The sequence below is a fragment of the Neltuma alba genome, unplaced genomic scaffold (assembly GCF_004799145.2).
Source record: "Neltuma alba isolate B1F8T4 unplaced genomic scaffold, ASM479914v2 tig00011683_pilon, whole genome shotgun sequence".
Taxonomy (NCBI): domain Eukaryota; kingdom Viridiplantae; phylum Streptophyta; class Magnoliopsida; order Fabales; family Fabaceae; genus Neltuma; species Neltuma alba.
In genome coordinates, this window is record NW_021636322.1 from 78,205 (window position 1) to 103,974 (window position 25,770).

General features: G+C 36.7%; 3 protein-coding genes and 3 pseudogenes across 3 annotated transcripts; 3 read left to right on the plus strand and 3 right to left on the minus strand.

The window, feature by feature from the left end:
- Positions 1–666: 666 nt before the first annotated feature.
- LOC114716627 (auxin transporter-like protein 3) lies at positions 667–1,545 on the plus strand. The gene is made up of 3 exons (XM_028901654.1): positions 667–888; positions 980–1,237; positions 1,351–1,545. The coding sequence occupies exons 1-3, from the start codon at positions 667–669 to the stop codon at positions 1,543–1,545; spliced, it is 675 nt and encodes a 224-aa protein (XP_028757487.1).
- Positions 1,546–6,374: 4,829 nt separating this feature from the next.
- LOC114716638 (glycine-rich protein 2-like) lies at positions 6,375–7,340 on the minus strand (annotated as a pseudogene).
- Positions 7,341–12,430: 5,090 nt separating this feature from the next.
- Positions 12,431–13,168, plus strand: LOC114716628 (ubiquitin-conjugating enzyme E2-17 kDa-like; annotated as a pseudogene).
- Positions 13,169–15,446: 2,278 nt separating this feature from the next.
- On the plus strand, positions 15,447–17,455 carry LOC114716629 (fluoride export protein 2-like). The gene is made up of 6 exons (XM_028901655.1): positions 15,447–15,725; positions 15,808–15,885; positions 16,126–16,224; positions 16,407–16,599; positions 16,717–17,141; positions 17,237–17,455. The coding sequence occupies exons 1-6, from the start codon at positions 15,447–15,449 to the stop codon at positions 17,453–17,455; spliced, it is 1,293 nt and encodes a 430-aa protein (XP_028757488.1).
- Positions 17,456–18,752: 1,297 nt separating this feature from the next.
- On the minus strand, positions 18,753–20,999 carry LOC114716635 (selenoprotein K-like; annotated as a pseudogene).
- A 1,185-nt stretch (positions 21,000–22,184) lies between these two features.
- Positions 22,185–25,425, minus strand: LOC114716636 (G-type lectin S-receptor-like serine/threonine-protein kinase At5g35370). The gene is given in 5 exon segments (XM_028901666.1): positions 22,185–22,554; positions 22,557–22,638; positions 22,641–23,350; positions 23,353–23,433; positions 23,436–25,425. Coding segments are annotated over 5 exon segments (2,556 nt in total). The 5' UTR covers positions 25,057–25,425; the 3' UTR covers positions 22,185–22,492.
- Between the last annotated feature and the right edge of the window lie 345 nt (positions 25,426–25,770).

The following is a 25,770-nucleotide window of genomic DNA, read 5'->3' on the forward strand; positions in this document are numbered from 1 at the left end:
ACATGGGCTTCATGTCCAAGATTGCGCACTCAAAGTTCTTCATATGCCCACGGCCCATGAATTGAATTACCCTTCGTATGTGGCCCAGGAGGTAGGCCGGACCTGAACCAATTTGTGCGCAAGGAGTCATGGACTTTTTCCAAGTAAAAATACTTGTGAAAAATTACTACATTCGGTTTTAATTATAAGACCTCATTTATAAACTACAAATAATATTTTATAATTAGGACAAGAGATAGCATAATTTTTTATATTTAATTAATTTTAACTAATTTTCCTGATGCTTGCGAAGCATTTAATGGTATTTCCTTATGACAATTAGATAATAATAAGAGAAGAGAGTATTTTAAATGGAAAATGACAATAAAAAAAACCCTAAAATATATAAAATTTTGATTTAGGTCCTTTAAATCATATATTGCTTGCACTAGATGTAAAACTTAATGGGAATTAAGAAATATAGGTGAAAAATCATGCACAAACACGGATTATTTTTGGCGTATATTAAGAGACTTCATTCAATTGCTAGGAACACTGTTCCACATACCTCATGGGGAACTTTGTGCATATAAAATGAGATTTATAGATGACTTTAGCTAAGCTCATCATATAGAACAGAGAAATTTGATGTACAGGCGCAACATGAATTTGAAAGAAATGAATTCAATGCGATGTTGTAGGAAAATTATGCATGCAATGTGGAAGCCACAAAAGTTCAAGATGATATATCTGATGGCAACTCTATATGTGCTGACCCTAACTTTGCCATCAGCAGCTGCAGTGCATTGGACATTTGGGGACATACTCCTTACCCATTCCAACGCCCTATCTTTACTCCCAAGGACAGGATTCAGGGACACAGCTGTGATACTCATGCTCATTCACCAGGTCTATTTTTATCTACTAGAAATTTTTAAGTAACCTGCAATGTACTGACAGCGTCTAAGGCTATCTCTGTATTATTAGTGGAACTTCGCAGTTCATAACCTTTGGATTTGCTTGTACTCGTCTGTATTTTGTGTGGGAGAAGTTCATTGGAGTACACGAAACAAAGAGTGTGGTGAAGAGGGCAATGGCTAGACTTCCGGTTGTAATTCCAATATGGTTCCTGGCAATCATTTTTCCTTTCTTTGGCCCTATCAACTCAGTTGTTGGATCTCTCCTGGTCAGCTTCACCGTTTACATAATCCCTGCCTTAGCACACATGGTCACCTTTGCTTCAGCACCGGCTAGGGAGGTTAGCAATATGCAAATGCTCCTTTCATTCAATGTCTCGTCACTTTAGAAACAAGTTTTCACATATAATTAAAGATTGTACATGCTCTAATGATATGGTTTTGGTGTTGAAAGAATGCAGTAGAGAGGCCTCTGTCATATTTGGGAGGATGGATGGGTTTGTACGCCATGAACGTGTTTGTGGTGGTGTGGGTTTTGGTGGTGGGTTTTGGGTTGGGAGGATGGGCAAGCATGGTCAATTTCATACGCCAAGTCGGCACTTTCGACCTCTTTGCCAGGTGCTATCAATGTCCTCCTCACAGGCCTTGATTAATTATGTGATTCATTTCTACACATCACATGTTTGTTCAATATACATGTGTGTAAAGTGATATTGTCATCTGTAATTTTTCTTATCATGCCTTTATTATTATTGTTGTTGTTGTTCTATTTTTGTTGTTATAAGTCAAGGGCAGCTAGCTATTTCTCGTTGTAGTGGAAGTGTGAGGAAATCATAGAAACCCACATACAGGCTTCAACAGAGAGCTCTGTGCGTGTTAATTATTTGGTTCTTATTATGTATGAGATTACCAAAAGTTTTTACAGGCCTTTCTTTCCTCACTCTCTCAATATTTTAATCCTAAATCCTTACTGTTTATAATTTGTGGCCTGGCTAGTGACCTAAATGACATTTGTCTCATGCGATGTTCCTAGTGAAACACTATTGATATATCCAAATGGGTTGTTTTATACTTTCACATTGATTGTATTCGAGTGGAAGATACAGCTCTTTTGAAACTCAGGAGCATCAAAAAGGAAACCATCTCAAAATGACGTTACAAAATCTGTTGATAAAGCATAGGAGCACCGATATTTTTAACGCATGCGAAATAAAAATAATTAAAAGCCCTAATTTAATGTTTCTTCTCAAGGCCATCATAGCGGAGGACAAGCCTAATGATCAAAAGTATTGTTCCAAAATTATCCACCCTTTCCCCCCAAAACTCTCTGGAAAAAAAAGGCTTACAACTGACTACTTTCATGGATTTATTGGTAATTTAAGGATTATTTAATTGTGTTTTATTTACTTTAATGATGTCAATGAATCTAGAAAAAATTGCACGCAGGTCTTATAGAACATAATTAATTATGAAAAGTCCCTAAAAATCTCAAAATGCTTTCTAAGTCCCCCAGGGACTTCAGAGTAAAAAATTAAAATTGTGAAATTACATACTTGCCCTTACTGAATGACAACATGCACAGCTACAATCGCAACCTATATTTGAGCCATTTACAATATGCATAGAAGCCAATCACAACCCACATTTAACCGAATGACAATATGCACAGCATACAGTCACGACCTACATAGCAGCAAATCACAACTTTTTCCATCAATGAGGGCAACTAGGTAATTTTACAATTTTAATTTTTTGTTCTGAAGTCCCTGGGGACTTAGAAAGCATTTGGGAATTTTGAGAGACTTTTTCAGAATTAATTGTCTTTTGTGGGATCTGTATGTAATTTTTCCATGAATCTAGTCAAAATAAAAAAAAAAAAGTTAGGCGGGCCTGTGGCGAAGAATGGGCCCAACGTTTGGCGGGCCTGGCATCAGACCAAATCGTCCGGGGGATCGTGGCTAAAAAGTTACCTATGAACCTTAAAAAGCAACCGGTTTTAAGAACCAGCTCGCCCTCCGTGTGATGCTGGATTCAAACTTCTGTATCTGAATTTGGAGTCCACAAAGAGTAACAATTACCTGCCCATTTTTTTAAATATTTTTATTTATTCAGAACTAACACGACGAAAAAGGGGTCAGGATTGTGAAAGAAAAAAACTCCAAAGTAGAAATGGGAATAATTGAAAGTTGAGAGTGAAATGACTGAACGAAATCCATGGCAGATACGTTTGGTGGTGGGGTCGTGTTGGTTCCTAATGACCCTTTCCGAGAATTTGTATTGTGTTGGCTCATTCAAAACTGATCATTCAATCGGGCAATCTAGTTGTATTCACGTCCGAGAGTGGGGGGAGGGACCCTTGCTTTATTTGCCAGCAATTAAATAGTAGTAATATATATATGAGTGTTCGGTTTTTTAAAAAAAAATCATGTATATGCAGTCTTTTTAAAAAAAAAAAATTTGTTTTATAATATTAGTTGTTTTATGATATTGTTTTTCTCAATATTCCTCGTGTGATAGATTAATTTCGTCGTCTCCATAAAAACTCTTTGTAATTTTAATTTGATCTAAAATTTCAATTTAATTTCGCAAGTCGACATGATTTAAAAATAATAAATAACCATTAAGTGCCATAATTTTAAAAATCAAATTATTTTTTGTTCCATTACTTTTTAAAAGAAATACTATCTCCAATCTAAATTATAAGACCTTATTTATGGATTACAAATAAAATCTTATAATTAGAATAACAGATAATATATTTTTATTATGGTGATTAATAATTCATAGAAGTATCTAACCTGAAAAGGTCACTGAATCGGGAGGCCTAGCCCAACCAGCCCATGAATGCCCCTCAACACGTGTTTCATCAACTGCGTCATATAAAAGTATTGGGCCTAAAGAAAACTCTTCTTAGGCCGGAGGGAAGGCTAGATTTTTTAGGGAAAAAAAGGCGTCGCTATATTCTGTTTTTGGGCCTGAGGTTGCATTTTCGGAGATATCGAAACACAAAAAAGACAGATGGCCGTTTGCCGCTCATGCCTGGCAAGATCTAACGGCACTTCCAGCTAAGAAACGTCGCGCTATCTTGTCTTGATGTTTCAAAAATTTTTATGCATAAATTTTCAAGTTCCAAACATTTATCTGACGTTCGTCTCAGCAAGATTAACCAAAGAAGAGAACCGGTGAATCAGACAAGGTTTAAGATATACTACCTCCGATTCTAATTATAAGAGCCAGTTGACTAATTTGAGGAGATTAAAGAAATAGGTTGAGTTAGTTATTTGTCCTAAATAGATGTTGTTTTTCCTAAAATATCCTTACTAATCAAGTGTATTGACTAGAACTATCATTATTAGAAAGGTTATTTTGGGAAAAAATGTATAAATATGAGAGACAAAGTGAATTGGGCTCTTATATTTAGGATCAAAATAAAAGTCAAACAATGTCTTATATTAAGGATTAGAGGTAGTATTCTATTCAAAGGCAAAATTGAAACCATAATTATGAAGTTATTTCTCCTTCCCATCTCAGATTGAGAAATAATAAATTCTAAGGCAGTTCACCTCAGGACCCCGATTAGATCACTGAAATGAAGTATTTTTCCCAATTTTTAATATACAACTTAATTAATTAATTTGAATAGATCGAGTATCTTAATTAAATTAATTAATATGATGCTCTTTCGGTCCCAACTATAAGACTTATTTTGTGATTTGTGATGCAAAATGGATCTTATATTTAGAACTGGAAGGAGTATATTTTTTTTCTAAAACACCATGAGTATCTTCTGTAATTCTCTTTTTTTCACTCTTACTTGATTATTATTAGGAGGATATTATCAGGGTTAATTTGAAAAAAAAGAGATAAACATATAAAATAGATCTTATATATAATATTAATATCAACTTTACCATTAAGTTCTAGACACAATGGAGCATATAGATAAACAAAATATGATTTTTTTTGCCGACGAAAATAGAATATGAATATCAAAAAAAAAAAAAAAAATCATGATCGCTGCCGCTTATCCTTTCTGGGTGGAGTAGGGATCTCATATCCGAATTTAAACCCACGTGTACCCCAGACGATCGCGCTTTTTATTCCTTCCTTCCGTCTTTTTAATAAAATTCCAAAATTTCTTGCCAATAGACGATAGCAAGATTCAAAAATATCTTAAAAGCATCCCCGCAAAAACCAAACATAAAATAAAATAAAATAATGTTATAATCTCCCTGATTTAAAATATAAGATAAACTTTGTTGGAAAAAATTGATTTTTTTTAATAAGATAGCATTCCTTCTTAACTAGGCATTTAAGGAGTTTTTTTTATTTTATTTTACCTCTAACATATGTATTTTATTTTTTTCCGCTTATTGACTGTTAATTACAAAAAGTGGTTGAAGAGAGTACGTTCATTTGCTCCACTGTATTCTCCTTTTTCTTTAGTTTATTTATTACGTTTTTTACTTTTTTAAATCAATAAAGGCATATTTTTTTTAAAAAAAAAGCATGCCTTACTTATATATTATTTCAAACTGATTTTAATTGATAAATACAAATAGATAAAGTTTATCTAATACTTCATATCACATCACACATCATGTTTGCAAAATGTTAAGTTACAAGGTTCCTTCACAAGACCAACCTTAAGACTCATCGCAACAATATGCAGACGGGACCCGAAGACCTATTTGTGTCTACCTTAATACAAATGGGAGGACTACTGACCGGTCACTGATGCGTTGGCAATAAGATTAAGATGAATATGAAACTGTCAAAATGTCACGATAATTAATGAGAATATAGGAAGTCCATAGTAAACATGGAAGTTAATGAGTGAGATCCACAGTTTAACGCTTGAAAGTAAGTCAGAGGAAAGCTAGCGGAAAAAGAGCATCCAGAACATTTATTCTGTCAAAGAACAGATATGAAAATACAATACATCCACATATCAAATTAGAGAACCGAATTGACTAAAATCTCATCTTGCAACGAGAGGACCTCCTTGCACACCCCAACTGACTAGGACCTAACACAGGATAAGATACACAGGACCTGGAGCCCGCATGAATGGAGGCAAATATCAATTATCTTCAAACAACCACTCTAAACTCTTCCATCTTGGCCAGACAAATGAAATAAAGCATGCACGTCAAGATGCTCAATTTCTTACCATTAAAAAGAAACTATTGAAACTAATTATTGAACTCGTACAAAAACAGAGAGCATCAATAACATAGAGTGCTACATAAGTTTGAAGGTGAGACTACAAATGAAACGACAGCATACTTTATCCACGTTCTAAGCTAGAGGATTGTCCAGTCTAAAATTGCTTCCAACATCTTCCCCTGATAGCTCCGCCATTCAAATGCCCAAGGCCAGCCCAGTCACAGATGGAAAACGGTGCTGGTAGAGTTTAGTAGCAGAGGCAGGGGCCAGTGTCACGGAGGATTCTGAAGACAGCGGAAAAGCCAACAATTCAGTGAAATAGTTGATCAATTAACCCTCTCCTTACTTTACATTCTTACAAGTTGTGCGACCGTCAAGCGAAGAGAACACCAACACAATTGGTCGACGAAAACTGTAATTAATAGCGATTAACAATCACCGAATCCTACAAAACAAGTTTCAGCAACATGCCAATAACTTGGAACAACTGCCGAGAAAAGAATACACTAGACCCATTTTCTTCTGCACCGAAAGCACACTCCGCCTCTGCCGGAAAAGAATGCAAATGCCACAGTCCTCGCAACTTGATACATAGGTAAATTATAAATATACGCACAATACAGCAGGGGAAAATACCCAATGTTCTCATTTATTGGTATCGGGACATTCCCTCGCAAAATGCCCTTCCTCCCCGCAATGAAAGCACACTCCGCCTCCGCCGCCAATACGACCGCCACCGCGTCTGCGAGTGCCACCACCAGCACCCTGATAACAGTCTCTTGCCAAATGACCCACGCGACCACAGTTGTAACACTCGAGGCCCTCGCTGTATCTGCCACCACCGTAGCCTCCACCTCTCCGGCCAATTCCGCCACCCCGACCATACCGGTAAGGATCACCGCCAGTGTTCCCGCCGGCATAGCGTCCGCCATATCCACGCCCTCCACCTCTGCCGCCATAAAACCCTCTTCCAGTGCCATCAGAAGTACGAGATCTCTGGAGAGTGGTGACGTCAACGGCTTTGGTTCGTCCATCCTCGTCGTAGTCGAGAAGGAACTCGACAGGCTGTCCCTCGGACAAGGTGTGAACCGTGGAACCGGATGGAAGTGTGATGGACAAAGAGATCATCGCCACCGTCATCGGGGACGATGAATCCGAAACCCTTGTAGGCATTGAACCACTGACGGTGCCGGTGGATCTAAGGGTGTGAGACATGGAGGGGCGACAGGAGAGAAGGTTGAACGGATGACAGGAAGGGAGAGAGGATCGAAGGAGAAGGGGAAGGGAGGGGGGGATTCGTCCAAGGAAGGGAAGGAGATGATGTGTGTGAGCTTCAGAGGGGGATGGGCCCATGAGTACAGCGGGGCCATTATCCCTCTCTCTTCTCCCACAAGAAAGAAAAGGAGAAGGAGAAACTTGTTGACCAAGTCTTGAACTAATTCTCTGAGGAGATAGGTCCCATTCGTGGGGGTTACGCGACTCAGCTGTTCATTGGAGAGCATGTCCATACAGTCGAGACGTCCAGATTCTATTCCTATTTGAGTGATCGGCAATTTAATTTATATTGAATTCAAACTTTATACATGCAAAGCGAAAACGTGATGAAAATCCTATTTCTCTTAAGTGGCGACCAATTAAAGTGGCGATCCAATCGTGGGCGTTAGATAAACTCAAACCATAATTTCAAGAATAACTTCTAGAGAATAGCTTTTTTAAAAATAGATTTGGGATAATAGATTTTAAGAATAGATTTTAAAAAAAGTGATTTTGATAAAGTGATAATATTTTGATAATGTTATCAGAATCTTTTTTTTTCAATATCAAATTACTAATATGATAATTAGATAAATGATAGATTTTAATTTATATTTTTGTTTGAAATAATAAATTTGTAAATAATAAATATATATGAAAAAAATAATTAATATTATATCCGGTCCTTAGTATAAGAGCTAATTAGATATTCCATTTGATTTTGAATATAAGATATCAATCTTATCTTGTCTCATACATTATTATTTTTTCAAGGTAGTCTTATATTAGTTTGCACATGTTAAATGTTACATCAAATAATAATCCAATGCACATCGTTAATAGGTGTTTTAGAGAATGCAACACATATTTTTAAATAAATAATTTAACTAATTTTTTAATATTTACAAATTAGTTTCTAGCTCTACATTAAGAATCAAAGATAGTAATTGATAGCGTATATATATATATTTATATCCCCAAACCATGATTATACCTTCACAAGCAAAAAAAATCACTTTATGAAAAACCATGGTTTCCAAATGAAAAGTGATTTTGAAAAAAAAAATGGTGTTTGGTTACTTTTATACAAGCCATGGTTTCAAATTAAAAAGTGATTTTGAAAAATATATAGTGTTTAGATATTTTTCTGCAAACCATGGTTTTCTTTGGTAATCTTTAAAAGTGTTTCTCACTCTCAGAAGTATTTTCCGCAAAAAGAAGGTAAATCCCTCTAATATTTACTTCGTAAATCGTAAAAAACACTTCTGAAACTATGGTTTGGTTTTCATCTAAACACCCTACATGATTCAAAGAGAAACTCAAACACCCTCTTAGTATCGATGAGTCAATTGTTAAATCAACAGCATCACTAATTCACTTAAAATGCTCATACAGGCGTTGTTCGAAGAAGAAGACTTTATTTAGCCACGTCGATGTATTTCTGTTAAAAAAGGAGAGGATGTTAAAAGGGAAAAAGACAGAAAAATGCACCTTTAACTTCAGAAGCCCAAAACGTCCGCTGAATTCAGAAATCCCATTTTGGTACCATGAGACCAAATTGGGATTAATATGTGAAAGGAAAAGACCAAATTGCCCTTCATTTTAAATATTATTTTTAAAATATCACGGCCCCTACTGGCCGGCCAGTCACCGGACCTCGGCGGCGGCGGTCACCGGAGCTCGGCGACCAGCTGACAATTGGTCACGGAGCTCCGTCGGTCGGATTTTTTTTTTGAAAATTTTTACAACTTCAATATAAGGTTAACAATTTTTGTAATGCTATTAACAACTTCAATATAGCAATTAACAACAGCTTTTCTGAGAACTTTAACAAACTCTGGCGAACGGAAACAATTTTTTTTGAAAATTTTTACAACTTTAATATAACGGTTAACAACTTTTGTAATGCTATTAACAACTTCAGTATAGCAATTAACAACAGCTTTTATGGAAATTCAACAAACTCCAGCGACCGAAAACAATTTTTTTGAAAATTTTTACAACTTTAATATAACCGTTAACAACTTTTGTAATGCTATTAACAACTTCAATATAGCAATTAACAACAGGTTTTATGGGAAATTCAACAAACTCTGGCGATCGAAAACAATTTTTTGAAAATTTTTACAACTTCAATATAACGGTTAACAACTTTTGTAATGCTATTAACAACTTTAGTATAGCAATTAACAACAGCTTTTCTGGGAAATTCAACAAACTCCGGCGACCGGAAACAATTTTTTTGAAAATTTTTACAACTTCAGTATAACGGTTAACAACTTTTGTAACCCTATTAACAACTTCAGTATAGCAGTTAACAACAGGTTTTTGAGTTATATAATTTTTCAAAAAAATCTGTTGTTAACCGCTATACTGAAATTGTTAATAGGGTTACAAAAGTTGTTAACAGCTACATTGAAGTTGTAAAAATTTTCAAAAAAATTGTTTCCGGTCGCCGGAGTTTGTTGAATTTCCCAGAAAAGCTGTTGTTAATTGCTATACTAAAGTTGTTAATAGCATTATAAAAGTTGTTGACCGTTATATTGAAGTTGTAAAAATTTTCAACTTCAATATAACGTTAACAATTACGTTTTTTTGAAAATTTTTACAACTCCAATATAACGGTTAACAACTTTGATATAGCAGTTAACAACAAGTTTTTAAATTCAAAAAGTGGCATTTTTATAACTTCAGTAATGCCTTTAACAAGCTCAAAAACTTGTTGTTAACCGCTATACTAAAGTTGTTAATAGGGTTACAAAAGTTGTTAACCGCTATATTAAAGTTGTAAAAATTTTCAAAAAAATTTGTTTCCGGTCGCCAGAGTTTGTTGAATTTCCCAGAAAAGCTGTTGTTAATTGCTATACTGAAGTTGTTAATAGCATTACAAAAGTTATTAACCGTTATATTGAAATTGTAAAAATTTTCAAAAAAATTGTTTCCGGTCACCGGAATTTGTTGAATTTTCCAGAAAATCTGTTGTTAATTGCTATATTGAAGTTGTTAATGGCGTTACAAAGTTGTTAACGGTTATATTGAAGTTGTAAAAATTTTCGAAAAAAATTGTTTCCGGTCGCCGGAGTTTGTTGAATTTCCCAGAAAAGCTGTTGTTAATTGCTATACTGAAATTGTTAATAGCATTACAAAAGTTGTTAACTGTTATATTAAAGTTGTAAAAAAATTTTTTAAAAAAATTCCGACCGACGGAGCTCCGGTGACCAATTGTCGGCTGGTTGCCGGAGCTCCGATGACCGCCGTCGTTGGAGGTCCGGTGACCGGCTGGCCAGTAGGAGCTGTGATATTTTAAAAATAATATTTAAAATGAAGGGCAATTTGGTCTTTTCCTTTCACATATTAATCCCAATTTGGTCTCATGGTACCAAAATGGGATTTCTTGAATTCAGCGGACGTTTCTGGGCTTCTGAAATTAAAGGTGCATTTTTCTGTCTTTTTCCCATGTTAAAAGCTATTTGACATACTGTTTAAAAATACTTATAAATATGTTTTATATAAATAGAGATAATATTTTTTTATATACTTATCTTATATTCTCTAAATCATAATTAAAAAATTACTTCTCAATTATTTTAAACATCTTAAGTCAGCAATAAAAATGCAGGTGGCTGTAAGATATCTCATCCCCCTCCCACTGTTTCTCCAATATCTTTCCCATTCTCCAACCCCTGCAATATATTATTTTAAACTACTGATGAAGGTGCGTATATAAATGGGGGAAAAAAACCTTCGTTGTAATATTAATAATATGGACTAAATCAGTATTAATGAGCACTAGACTGCAACTAATGGATACATGAAGTGATCATTCTTAACGTTAAAGAAATTATTCTTTCCATATTCTCTTTTCTATCCTCACCTTTTATTAAAATATCTTGAAGGCTGGGGTTTTGGGTTTAAGTTCGTCTTTAATGGACCGAATTATTTGATTTGGAAGTAGAGGATCTCCTTGGTCAAATTAATCTCCGTCAATGAGAGAATCAAATCACCATTAATTTTTGTGAGGGAATTAAGAAATAAGAAAAGTACTCCTCATGTACTTAGTATATGACTAATTATTCAGTTGATTTTGATTCTAAATATAAGACTTATTTATCATATTTATCAATTTTTTTTCTAAATTATCCCTATAGATTTTCCTCAATCATAATCAAGTAGAAGATACAGAGAGGATATTAAGGAAGATGATTATAGTGTTTTGGGAAAAACATGTTATATTTCTTATAATTAACTAATACCTAACTTCCTTAATCTAATCAAATTAGTTAAATAGGTCTTATAAAGGACCGGAAGAGTAACTTATTAGAAAATTAGTCAAGTATCAAGGTCATAAATTGAGAATTGAAGGAAAATCAATCAGGCATTAATTTCTTGATTGTTAATTGAAGAGCAGTCAGAAAATAATCTTGCGAAGACTACGCATTCTTAAATATAAGTTAGCCTGATCTCATAAATAAAAGCTTGGTCCTCTCTAACGTTCTTCTCATTCCAACTATAGAGTTTTTCGGTTATTTCTTCTTAGTGTTCATGCTTTGCGACTATTATTGCAATCAAAGCCACGACTCATAATACATCATTGACCATTCTCTTGCTTTGTAACAACAAAAAAAAAAAACTGTCTCAGAAAAGTTTGGATAAGCAACACTGGGAATAATATTACAACAAGTTTGGAGTCGAACGTTCTTGTGAAGATTATCACTGAGACTAGTAAATACATTAGGAAAAAAATGTGAGGAAAGAATTAAATATTGATTATAACTAGCTACACCTTCATTCTTTGTATTATTATTCTGAAAAAATGTGTGTATTATTAAAATAAATTTTATTTATTATTTTAGCCCTCATTTACAAATTTTATTCAGTTAAAACAAATATAAAAGACTTCGTTAAAATTTTAACTAATATTTTTAACACATTTTTGTTACAAAAATTTATAAACATATTTAGTCAAGTATATATATTTTAACACATTAGTTAAAACTTTAACTAATATTTTTAATACATTACTTTCAATTTCAAGACGCATCAACAGCCAACTGAGAGACTTACAGGAGGATCCTCCTCCTCCTGTAGGGATGGATTCATCATTACATCCCATGACTTCAAAACGCATTACTCAAGAATTGAGGAAGCTACAGGAGGATCCTCCTGTTTCTTGTAACGCAGGTATGTTTATCTTCTCTTAATTTTTGTTTCGTATTGTTTTAATAGCTTAAAATCAGCGATTTTGTGCTGTACGTACATGCAGGTCTTGTTGGTGAAGATCTGTTACATTGGCAAGCTACAATTACGGGCCCAGCAGACAGTCCTTATGCTGGGGGTGTATTCCTGCTGAACATCGACTTCCCCCCAATTTATCCATTCAAGGCACTCTATGTAATTAATTCACAACTATTAATTTTGATTAGAGTTCTATTGACTCCTTGTGAATAGGAACTTGTTGCTCTGTACAGGTTTCCTTCGTAACAAAGGTATATCACCCAAACATTGACAGCAATGGAACTATCTGTTTTGACCTTCTTAAACAGCAGTGTCTAACGTACGACGCCTTCTTATGTCTCCTTAGCTAACAAAGCTTGATTATATATATGTAACCAATAGGAAGCGCTGAGTTGTGATGCATGCAGGTGCTGCTGTCAATAGGCGCACTGCTTGTTGATCCAATCCCACATCACCCTTCGGTGCCTGAGATTGCTCGCATCTACCTGAACGACAAAGCCAAGTAGGAGGCTACTGCCCGTTTTTGGACTCAGAAATATGCCATGAGTTCCATTCGAAAAGGACGCAGAAGAGCCGTGTTTTCAATCAAAGCTAATGAATGGAAGAATATTTAGTCGTTGAGGATACATATAAATAAATCTGTCTATTAACGCATTTGGTTTTTTTTTTTTTTTGGGTTGGTGGATTTTATGAAATTTGATGTTAGGTACTCTATTTTCATTCGTAGTTTCATATCACTTCTGCTTTGAGTGATGATGTCTGCCCTAATGATTGTCATTATTTTTTCCCGTATGGAAAACTCCGTCCTATTCTCATCACTTCTATCAAGCTCCTAGTGGCGGGAACATGCACAGGTGGTTTTACGCAAATTTTGCAATTGCTTGGGATGATTGGACATCCAATAAAATCCGATTAGAAAGGTTGATTTTAGACGAGTAAGGATCATGCGCCTTTTCTTTATTTCCCATCTGTTTTGGGTGACAGATACATACACTTTTTTTTTATACAAGATAGATACATACACTACACAAGTGCTTTTATTAGCCTTTTTCTTGCTTCTTGTGGTTGTGCAGTGAGGTTTCGAGAAGCAACCTAATCAGATTTGATGGCCCAAACAACGTCTTTTGGTAATGCAAAATATAATAAAAAGGATGTGAGATTTGTTAACGAAGGTTTATTCATATGGTAAATAGCATCAGTTGATAAGCGAACTCCTCGTGCCGTTTGGTTTAATTTCTTGGCTTTAACGTTAGCGCTGTACTGCTGTCTCCATCCAATATAACCTCATGTTTTCGCTTCTCATGTTCCAAGTTCCAAAAAATATTTTAAGTACCAGACCTACTATCAATCCGAAAAAATTATTATTCAACTCGATTGAATCAGCGTTGGTGTCGGATATATAATAATTACATAAAAAATAAAGTATATAATAGTACATAATAAGATGAAAGCAAAAATACTAAATTATTATCAATATTAATGAAAGTAGTATAAAAATTATAAATTGATTCGCATGGATACTTACCTTAATAATTAGTTTATTTACTAAATTAATTATTAACAAAAGCCTGGCGTCGTATTGATAAGCATTGATGTGAGTCTTTTTTTACATCATACAACCATCATTGTCCTTTTATGCTTTTTTTTTTTTTAAGTGCTTGGTCCTTCCTCAATCTCGAATTATTTTTAAACTGCGGTGAAATCAAGTATTCTGATTAGCCACAATCACTTGGTAAATCAACCAGATTGACGTAATTTAAGAATACCTGTGAACAAAGAAAAAAATTATCTAATGGTCGACTAAATTAGAAATTCGATTCTGAATTAATAAATGTGAGTCAATTAAACACCGATAAATTACCAGCTTCGATCTGTCTTGATGATCTGGCGTCTTGGTTTGAGATCTTTGATGCGACGGTGGTGTTTTTCTTGGTTCCTATACTGTTGGTTGCTATTTGGTTAATGTCTTCTTGGCTATTTTTTAGAGCTTCTGTTTATTCGCTAACACTTCAGTTTATGGGTTCTTTTTTTCACCAAACCATATTACGTTGGAAACCCCATATACTGTGCATGTGTTGCAATGATCCCAAAGCCTATCAATATTGGCTTTCTGCGGATCAAAGTAGAAGTCATATATAAAAATGAAAAAGAAAAAGAGACGGTTCATGATGACATGTGAATCTTTAATTTGTTTTCATTTCAAAGCTGGCCGGATAAACAGCTTCACATTTCTTTAACAGCTGCCCCTAATATTTGATAAAATAGATGTCTTGTCAAACAGCTTCGTATTCCTTTAAGATTGAAAACAACAGCTTATTTTGGCATTTCCCTTGTTTGATCTATGGTGGTCCTTTTAAATATGTCTGGAGAGCATTATTAATTCAGTATCAGAATCTCTGATTCAGCACAGTATATCCCATTCATCATCTTTTGCTGTTTCCACATAAATAATGCATAGGTAAAAACTAAAAAATCAGTAGCATGCAAATACAGTTCGTGTTTAAGTTAACTTTTAAACCTCAGTTTACTGATCCATTTATATATATATATATATATATATATATATAGGCTGTTGATTCTTTCTTTTTGGGGCTGAGAGTGGCTTTTTTGTCTGTCATATTGCATTGCATTACAATTATTTAGAAAGATGCAAATTCCTTCTTTGTCTGTTCAAATTTCACGGTTGGCTTCTTCTATTGTTTAGTTGCGGCAGCTATTTTTCACGCACATTGCTGGTTTTCTAAGGCTGCAGTAGTCCACAGTCTTGTGTTTACATTAACATGGATTCATCCTTCCATGTAAAAGGGAGAAAGGGGCGATTTTCATTGACAGTCTTTAATGACTTTGTAGTTGATTCAAGAGGAAACTAATCCTCAGGCTTTCAGGGGATTCATGGAGAGAATGAATTCATTGGCACCATCAACTTGCATAAACCATCAGACGGATTGTGATGTTGAGAGTGAGACTGTTTCGGAGGCAGGAGATATTGGGGATCGAACCCTTCATACCTCTTCAGATTTCACACCTGAAAATGGAGTTGTTTCTATTCCAGGCGATCAAAAGTTGCAGCCAAGTCCTGTGGCATTAAGTTCTATCTCCATTGGAAAGCCATCAGCACAATTAGTGACCTCTCGTTACAGTAATGGAAAAGGGGGTCCTGAACACATAAAGGTGAGCCCAATTCACCAATTTTTAAGTCAGTTTTCTTGTTGCTATTTTAATAGATTATTCATAGTCTCGTCTCTACGTGCAGGAACACGATAAGGGGTTACCAAATATACTGGATTATGTTTCATGCATGATTCATTTAGCTGCTTTTGGAATTCTTGGGGTAATTTGCTAACCTCTAACTTGATAGAATTGGTGTTGGCTCTTGTGAGCTTCTGCTGTAATTAATTATTGCTTGCTTTTGAGAGCTTATGGCAATTTTCACTTGTTCTGAGAATTATGGAATTTTCGCTTCATGGGCCATAATTTTTCATCCTGATTTTCTTTATCATCAATTTCATTTTGGCATATGCAATTATTAGGCAGATATTGATATGCCATTTCCCCACAAAAAAAAATACAGGTCCTCACAAGATACTTGCTGCAAAAGTTGTTTGGCCCCGATGGAGCTGGTGTGACAAGTGACCACACTATTCTTTACCTGGATCTGCCTTCCAATATGGTCTCTCCCTGAGACACCCTTTCCTCTATCCTTCCATCATGCTTTGATATTTATAAGCCTCGGATGCTGCTGAAGTTCTATGTTTATAAAAGAGAACAAGACAAAAAGCCAGTACCTTGCTCAGCATTTCGTTTCCTAGATTATGCGCTGATAGCCTGATACAAACTTAATATTCCATTTAGGTCGGTTCTTTTTTGATGGGATGGTTTGGCGTAGTATTCAAGGGGCACATATCCCGTGTGTCAGAGCATCTCACAATTGCAATAACAACTGGTTATTTAGGGAGCCTTACGACCTTTAGTGGTTGGAACCAGAAAATGGTTGAACTTAGTGTTGCTGGACACTGGCTATTCTCCGTGCTTGGTTTTATAATAGGTAATGACTAATGAGATGCATTTGATCAGTGTATTTAGTGGTACTAATCATCTCATTTTCACCTAAGCATGTCTAAGTTGATGGACAAATTTATATATAAAAAAATGGATTTTGCAGGCTTGTTCCTTGTTGGTTTTTCCATCATATTTGGAATTGAGACAGCCAAGGGGTTCAAGTGGCTTATCAGCAGGCTAAAGATGAGATCAAGAACTGGCTCTTGTAATGCTGAGATAAGCAGAAAAGTGCACAGTTACAAGCGACAGTTGGCAGTTATGGCAGTGTGCTTGGTGATGTTAGGCTTCTTGTGGGGTCTAAGTAGTACGTTGGTGAGGTCCGAGTTCAAGCATGGACACAGTGGGGCTGAACCATGGCTGGCATGCCTGGTCGGTCCTTTAGGTGTGTGGATTAGGTGGTTCTTAGCTCGACTCAATGGGCGTGGCGTGGGGAGGGCAAGGCTGCTGATATGGATTCCATTTGGGACTCTGATTGCCAATGTTTCTGCCGCTTGTGTAATGTCTGCACTCGCTACTGTAAAGAAATCAGTGAGTTCCTTCTTCTTTTGTCTTACCACACAATTTGCTGTCAATGAGAATGTTTGAATACCACCTTGACTCTTGGAGCTCATATGCTGACGCAGGCGAACACCTGGAAATGTGACACTATTGTGACAGGCATTCAGTTTGGGCTGTTGGGTTGTCTGAGCACTGTCTCAACCTTTGCTTCTGAGTTCAACGCCATGAGAGAAAGCATGCAGCCTTGGAGAGCATATGCCTATGCTATGATTACCATATGCGTCTCCTTCTGTTTTGGGATCTTAATATTCTGCATGCCTGTGTGGCAAATGTCGTTGGCGTAAACTTCTGAGGGTAAAATATCCTCATTTGCACGATACCTATCATGATAGCAACCATGCGCTCTCACAGCGTATAGGGTAATGATCCATTTAGAAAGCGTCAAAGCGATGACAGGTGACGATCATCTTCATCATGGGTTTAGTATTCGAAGCCTGACAGAAAAATGTTGTACTGTCTTTGAGTAGTAGTGAAAATATACCACTAGAATCTCGCTTTTGAAATTAAGATGCGCGATTGTATGGTGAATATCGAAACTGATAATTAGTAAACAAGGAATATAAGTATATCTCATTAATTAAACAGCGAAATTTCATGCAAGAGACTTAATTTCAGCGAAGCCAATATTGTTAAAGTTTTCTCTTGGTTTGGATGAAATTAACGTCCTATAGCGGGAGGCTTTGGGTTGATAATTCAACGCAAGGAGGGAAAATAGGATCCCTGCCGCCCGCAATGACAGTGGGATCATCCTTCTCATTTGGGATCCTAATACAGTGCGTCCGACCATAAACCCTTTCCTTCCCTGTTACTTAAGGACGTTCCGTTTTGGGATAATTATAACGAGGTTTCAAAAAAAATAATTACCAATATTGAGTAGTTGTCATTTTCTATCATGAAATTTATCACTGGAAATTGTTTTATTGTTATTGGGATTTTTTAGTAGTAATGTTCTTTTTTTGAAACTTCATAACAATTCTCCCTCTCGTTTTTACACCACATCATCGTTAATCCACACCATGAATCCTTCTCATGCACCCTAAGAATAATTTTCTAAAATGATAACTCTAGAAACTCGTTGTGCTAATTATGCAAGTAGTTGCACCAAAAATTTTGAGTACCAGTAAATGGCTTAATTGAAGTTACACGTAACATGAAGGCACTGATTGATTAATCTTTCCATTATTTTCTTGGACCGAAAAAAGTAAAAAAATCTTTACATTATTTTCTTGTTCTTCCTCAGTAAACATAAGAGAACCTGCTCTCGAAAGAGTCGAGATCGCACACTGCCAACGCTGGCTCCGGAATAAAAAACGTCATCAATCCCCTCTCAAGAAATATTGGCCAACATATTACTCGGTTCATCGGTTGGATCATTTATTACTAATAATCAACTTGCCAATATACCTGACATAAATTTCTGAAAAGACGTCAACATTTCTAGTGAACTTGGTTAAGGAGTTGAATTTGAAAAGCCAATCAATTAGAGAGCAAGGGTCAAGTGTTGGACCTCGAAACAGTCCAGCTCCCAATTAAGAAGTAACTAAATCCATGAGAAACACAACCCATCAGAACACAACCGAAACGTTAACAAGAAGGTGTGATTTTTATACTCTTACTGGGTCGGACAAAGTTATAAAGTATACGCATTGTTGGTTAAATTTCTTGATATACACAAACTTTTTTTTGTTTTGGTAGAAATGCATAGATAAACTCCACAATGGCACTTCATAGGCATGTTCAAAGAGTTCAACTCCTGATACTTATAGAGACAATTTGGGCAAGATAACTGTTGAATCCATTTGAACCACCTACAATACTCAGCCACAGCAGGAGCCACAGGCAGGCAGAGAACCTGTAAGTCCAATTCGGGGAAGCCCAAATAAATTGGTTAGCACAGACTCGGAATAGAAGTTGAGCTGCAGCAGATGCATCCATATGTCCAAGAAAGAGAGGAATAACGAAAACATGTACTTACTATGATCAGCCCCCCTAACGCTGTCTAGTCCACGAACATTGTCAAGACCACGGCGAGGAGGACCCCGTGGACCGCCACCATACGGTCCCCCAGGACCTCCAGGGCCACCACCATCCCATTTCTTACCGGAACCAGAACCTTTTCTGTAGGCATCTGACTTTTCCATCTAGAGATGATGGCATTATGAGCTAGCATTAATTAAAGGCAATATAGAATTCTTATAATTCTAAAAAAGAAAAATAACATAAATTTTAACATTACCGAAAACATTGTTGCAAAAAAACTCCTATGAAGTTAACAATAGCCCAGAAAAAATCAGTGATTGTTTTCAGACGCCATATTGATCTCTTCGATTTAACAACACCTGCAAAAAATTGTATCAAGTTCTTTGTAAGGTCCTTTCATAACGAGTGAGATGATAATGTAGAATGCAATTTCAAAATGTTCTTCCGAAGTAACCAGACAATGCATCCAAAAGGGGGCAAGGAATAGATGCAGATACGTAAAAAAGGAGTCATGTAAAGTTATCACTAACAACTGGATCAGCAACATCACCAGAAAACAGAGGCTTACAGGAAAAACGGCATCAAGAATTAAGTGGTTCGCTGATGCAAAACTCAGCTGACAATATATCAAAATTTTCACACATAAAACATTACAACTTGAAGATTTTGATTTTGAAGATCAAAGTGAGTCTCTGTTGCATGCAAGCGATGTGCAGCACTATCTGATCAACTGCTAATCCCAACCAAAGAACATCAAGCAAGATAATACCTAGGCCCAGAGCCAGGATAAATATGGACTGCTTGATGGCCCACTTTTCTGTACGCAATAGATTTAAAATTTCGCCAATATGATCCTCAAAATAAAACATTCCAAAATACGCCTGACCAATTGTAGGGCTGTAACAATAAAGGTTTATGTCTAGTGGTTATGAATCTGCACCACTTCCTTGTTAGCTTGTATGCATGGATGTATTTGCAGAGGTAACTTATTTGCCGATTCAGAAATCACATCAAGTCATCAATGAAGAAAGACAAAACTTGAGCAGAACTAAAAGCAACAACTAAGAGTCATTGGATTGCAAATTTAAGACAGCTAGAAGTGCGGGAATATCTATCAGAATTCACATAGCATGTATCCCGTCACAGATTGCAGTTAAATACATCAAATCGGGGATAAGCAATGGACACCGCATAGAATAGAATCCTAGCACAGCAGCGTTTCATAATGCTCATTATGATATCTAATCCTAACATTTGAAAGCTTCTTTTGGGGTGGAGAATGAAGGAGAGGAAACCAAAACGTATGAAGGATATCGTTCCCCAAGAACATATTGAACATCTACCTCTATGAGAATCTAGTTATTAGCCGCTCAACGATCAGAAATAGATAATATCAGTGTAAAACAGTAAAACCTTTATCATACGCCAATTAGTGGCATCAGAATTGTACTCTAAGTTTCAGCTAGATTTCAGGAGACAATGAAAAAACCGACGAAGAGGAATCAAAGCTGCCTTCTTCAACTCGGTTGATTGCCCCAAAAGGAAAAACAGAAGTTCTTTCTAATCGTATTCCCCAATCATAAAACATCAACTAAATTGCAATTGATAGAGACAACGGGGTAAATTACACCGGAGATTGAGATCAAGGCTCCAAGGATTGCAATAAAGCAAATAAAACTTATTACACAAATAAACCAATACCCACATACCGCCATGAAAAGAAACAAAATTGGGAGGAGCAAAAGAGGAAAATACCTCGCTCGACGTAAGCCATGGTAGATTCTCCAACGCAGGACTTCTGCTATTGAAATTGGAAATAATTTTCGCTATTGATCTCTTATTATTTTCAGATGGAGCAGGGGGTGGGGAGATCGTACGAGAAATTCGACGTCAATGGAAGAGGGTTCCAGATTCTAATTGGCTATCGCCACGTAAATTCAACTGGAGGTACAGGTGTCCCTCTTTAATTGGAAGATGAATGAGTCCCTTGCGGTCAAGTCAAGATGAGAGCGTGTCCTATTTGCTTTTGGGCCAATGGCCCAACAATGCTCGATCTCCGTAGAGTAAGCGCTAATCAGTTTGTTTTTTTTTTTAATATATACTCCTCCGGTCCTTATTATAAGACCCCATTTGACTTTTTATTTGGTCCTAATCATAAGACCCCAATCCATTTTGTCTCTTATATTTATGCATTTTTTTTCAAGATAATCCTTCTAATAATGATAGTTTTAGCCAATATACTTAATTAGCAAGGATATTTTAGGAATGACAACATTTATTTATTATAAATAACCAACTTAACTCACTTCCTTAATCTCCTCAAATAAGTCAATTGGGTGTTATAATTAGGACCAGGAGGATACATACATACATATATATATATATATATATGCTTATTTCACCGTTTTTTATATGCCGTAATCGCCAATCGGTAATCACAGATCAATCAGAATTTCGGACAAATTTAACAATGCGCAGTGTTTTAAAAATATCAACCAATTTGTAACTGCTCAAAGGAAAACAAATTAAAACTAATACTTCATACCACGCAATTAAGTCTCGTTTTTTTTCTTACAATAAAAATTTCTAATGACTGAGATACAAAATTAAGGTATAAAATTTGCAACTGTAAATATTGAAATTTTAATAACAAGAATATAAATTTGAAAACAAATTAATAGTAATAAAAAAAAGGAACGGGATTGGGTGAAAAATAAAAGGGCCTCTGAATTTTATAACCTGAATCATATCATGAAAGGGGGTCCTGCCTTCTCAATTTCATATCATCTTGGACGAAATAATTTCGAATGAACATGGAAAAATCAGAATCATGAAGACCTCCGAATCCTAAACGGAATTAAAACTCCGCAGATCAAAGCTTAAGGTCTTCATATCAAATATAGGAAAAGAACACGGAACCAAAAACATTAAGACAGTAATACAGAATTCAGCGGCTCTGATCCAAGAAAAGAGGGTGGGGCAGCCAATGCCTAATAACCTTGTTCATTGAGTTAATTAAATAGGGAGAAACATGACCTCTCGTGGAAACATAAAGTTCAAGTAATCAGAACCAGGGTAAATTATCAACATAGATTAAATACGCAAGAATGAGAAATTCAAGTATTTCAGTGGACAGTTGGACACCCGATTGACTTGTGATAAACTCGTTCTTCACTACATGACTATCTTACAGAAGAGAATAAGAAGTGCTCTTACAGAAGCAGCAACCTCCTTATAGCAAGATGTAAGAACCACAGTAGAGGATTCTGTACAATTACAATGGCGTCCACAAGAACTAATATAAGCAGCAAGGGTTCTGAAAATATGCAGAGTTGGAGATCTTATCTAGGTCCTGAGATATCTTGTGAAGAAATGTAAGAAAAAGCAGTTTGAGAACCACTAGTTGTAGTTGAAGGTTTCTGTGCTTGTTTATCGCTATCACGCTAAGCCTCCTTCCACTACGCCCATAAAAGCGCAAGAAATTCAAGATTCAGATTCAATCCTCGGCTGGGCCAGTGGAGTCCCACCTTCCAACATGCCAACAATGGCAGCCATATTTGGCCTCAGCGACGGTTCTTCATGAACACAGCACAAGGCTATACGCACTAGTTTCTCCACCTCCTCATTCGAAACACGCCCTTCTAGTCTTGGGTCGGCCAATTCAAGGTGCCTACCTTGTTCATGCATCTCTAAGGCATGTAGTGGAAAATAAACCAGTCCTGTCCTAGATGACGTCCCTGAATGGCCACTCATACTATCGTCCTTGCTAGGGATTTCTGACCCCGGAGAACAATTTTTTCTTCCGCTCACTAGTTCAAGCAGTACCATTCCAAAACTATAAACATCAGTCTTCTCTGTGATTGCAGAGTTAGTAAGCCACTCTGGAGCTAGATAACCACGCGTGCCTCTCATTGTTGTGAATAAACCAGACTGCTCGGGGCTGAGGAGTTTCGAGAGTCCAAAATCAGATATCTTGGCCTGAAAGTGGTCGTGCAGGAGAATATTCTCAGGTTTGATATCACAGTGAATGATCTTCTGCTCACACCCGCCGTGCAGATAGGCAAGTCCACGCGCTGTTCCAAGTGCTATGTCGAACCTCTCTTGCCATTCTAAGACTGGTCCACCACCAAAGAGGGTGCGATCCAGGGAGCCACGATTCATGTACTCATAAATCAACAAACGCTGTCTTCCTTCAGCCAAAAGCCTTTCAGTTTGACCAAATTAACATGGTGAATATTTCCAATAATTGCAATCTCAGTGCAGAAATCCTTTTTCCCTGATTTCCCATATTTACTATTTTCTTTACCGCCACAACGGTCTTATCAGGCAGTTGTCCCTTGAACACCGCACCAAATCCACCTGAACCGATTAAAGTCTTAAAATTATCGGTAGCCTCCACAAGTTCTCCATAATCATACCTTTTAGGTAAACCTGGAATATAGAAGGCCTCCAAGTCCTCTGAAGAATGTGATTTGAACTTGCCTAATATTACCTCTTTTCCCTTGGAGATTCTAAATCTTCTAAGCCAGAGGAAACCGAGAGCCAGAGCAATAATGAATCCAGCAAGAGGTATTAGCACCAGAGCAGCCACAGGAAGCCCCTCTTCTTCAGAAGCAGGCTCATCAATAGCAGATGCAGCAATAACTTTTATGTAGCCCAGCGAGTTACTTGCACCTCCACTGCTCGACATAATAGAACCCAACTCATTTTGAAGCATATAGCAGGAGCCAGACGAATCTTCGTAGAAAAATCCCAAGCACGAACAATTCCATGAACAGAGGTCTTGGCAAATAGTTAAGTTCACTACATCTATTACGGTGTTAGAGTAGGTATTGCCAAAGTACTCCATACCATCCCCGAGTTTCAAATACGAAACAGCTGAAGAATTTGATGCACCATCATAGACAGATGAATTACACGCAGATGGCAAAGAATAAGAACCATCGCTTGGTACACAACCCGGAGCATTCCTTGAGCCTGCATGGAAGTTTGGGGGACAAGAACATGTAGGTGAAGAGGACGCAGAGCCATAAGTACATAATCCTAATCTGCCACAAAAAAATGGAGTCTTACAACCATCGTCTGGCCCCACAAATTCCTGGACCCAATCAGTACCGGAAAAGCTTTGGACAGTAAACTGGCCATTAACAGCCAATTTGGCAATTCTGAAATCAGCCGTGGGCAAGAGCACCCGAAACACAGTCACTGTTCCGTTACTTCCAAGGAGATCAAGAGCTGTTCTGTTTATAGCCATATATTCCACCCTATCATTTGAATTCTTAAAGGCTTTTGTGGCCATCGACAACCTCCAGTATGTCTGTCCATGCCACTGAAGTATTGCATCAGATGGAGTGATACTCAAGTTGTGATCCCCAGTTGACAAGTCAGACCCTGATGTCGCACTCGACAGCCATGCCCCAACAGGTAAGCGCTGTCCAATGACAATTGTGTCTGTCGGGTGCTGGAAACTCTCCCAAAGAGAGCCATTGGAACGATCAAGTAAGAGGAGATTGCCCGTTTCAGTAAGTTTTAATGCGGATACTGGTGATTCCAATGGTGGGGTTGACCATTTGAGGTTTCCATCACGATCAAAAACGGTGATTCCTTTGACAGTCAGATACATCGTACCAGAATTTGAGATGGGAGCATCACAATTGGCCGACCAAATGATTGTGTGGGATGGCACATGTATGACGGACAGGTAGAATCTGGATTGTTGATCTCCAGGATTGAATATAGCAGCCTCGAATGTTCCATTACGGGATGACAAGAAGGTGCCAGAGCCGTCAATGAATTGAAGATATGAAGCAGTGAAATTTGGGCGGATGGATTCCGAGAAAGTGTAAGCGGATATGGCAGAAAAGAAGAGAAAAAAGAGAGGGAAATAAAAGATAGACTCCATCATGTGGTTTGAGGAAATGCAGAACAACGACTGGGAAGGAATGGGTTCGTTGAGAAGACAACGAAAGAGAATGGAGTTGATCTGATTGCGTGTTCTCCATTTCTTTTCCCCTTTTTTTTAATATGTTTCGGCTGGCCACCCAGTTCTCCGTTGACCGATGAAGCTCCTGGCCTGTCTACACCTCCTCTTTCAACCAGATTGATTCCAAATTCCAATTGATGATCAAAGATGAAGATTAATAAATAGATTACTACTTGTGGGGTGATTAAGTGAGATAGGAACTTGAGAATAAAAATTTCTGAGCTGACGAGTCAAACCTCTCGGTGAGTATTATCTGTTCTCTCTCGAGTAATTAGTGCAGTCATCTATGACCCGACAGCTCAACGCCATATCTGTATTATAGTATTCATAATCATTCCACAGTACTCCTCCGGTCCTAATATAAGACCCAATTTATTTGAAGATTAGAAGTAAGTTAAGTTGGTTATTTATAATCAATAAGTGTCATTCTTAAAATATCCTGCTAATTGTATTGCTAAAACTATCATTATTAGAAGGATTATCTTGGAAAAAATGCATAAATATAAGAAGAAAATGGATTGGGTCTATAATTAGGACCAAATAAAAAGTCAAATTGGGTCTTATAATAAGGACCGGAGAGTAATATCTTTGAAAGCCAGAATCATCATCCTCGAATATATCGTTTTTGACCCCCAA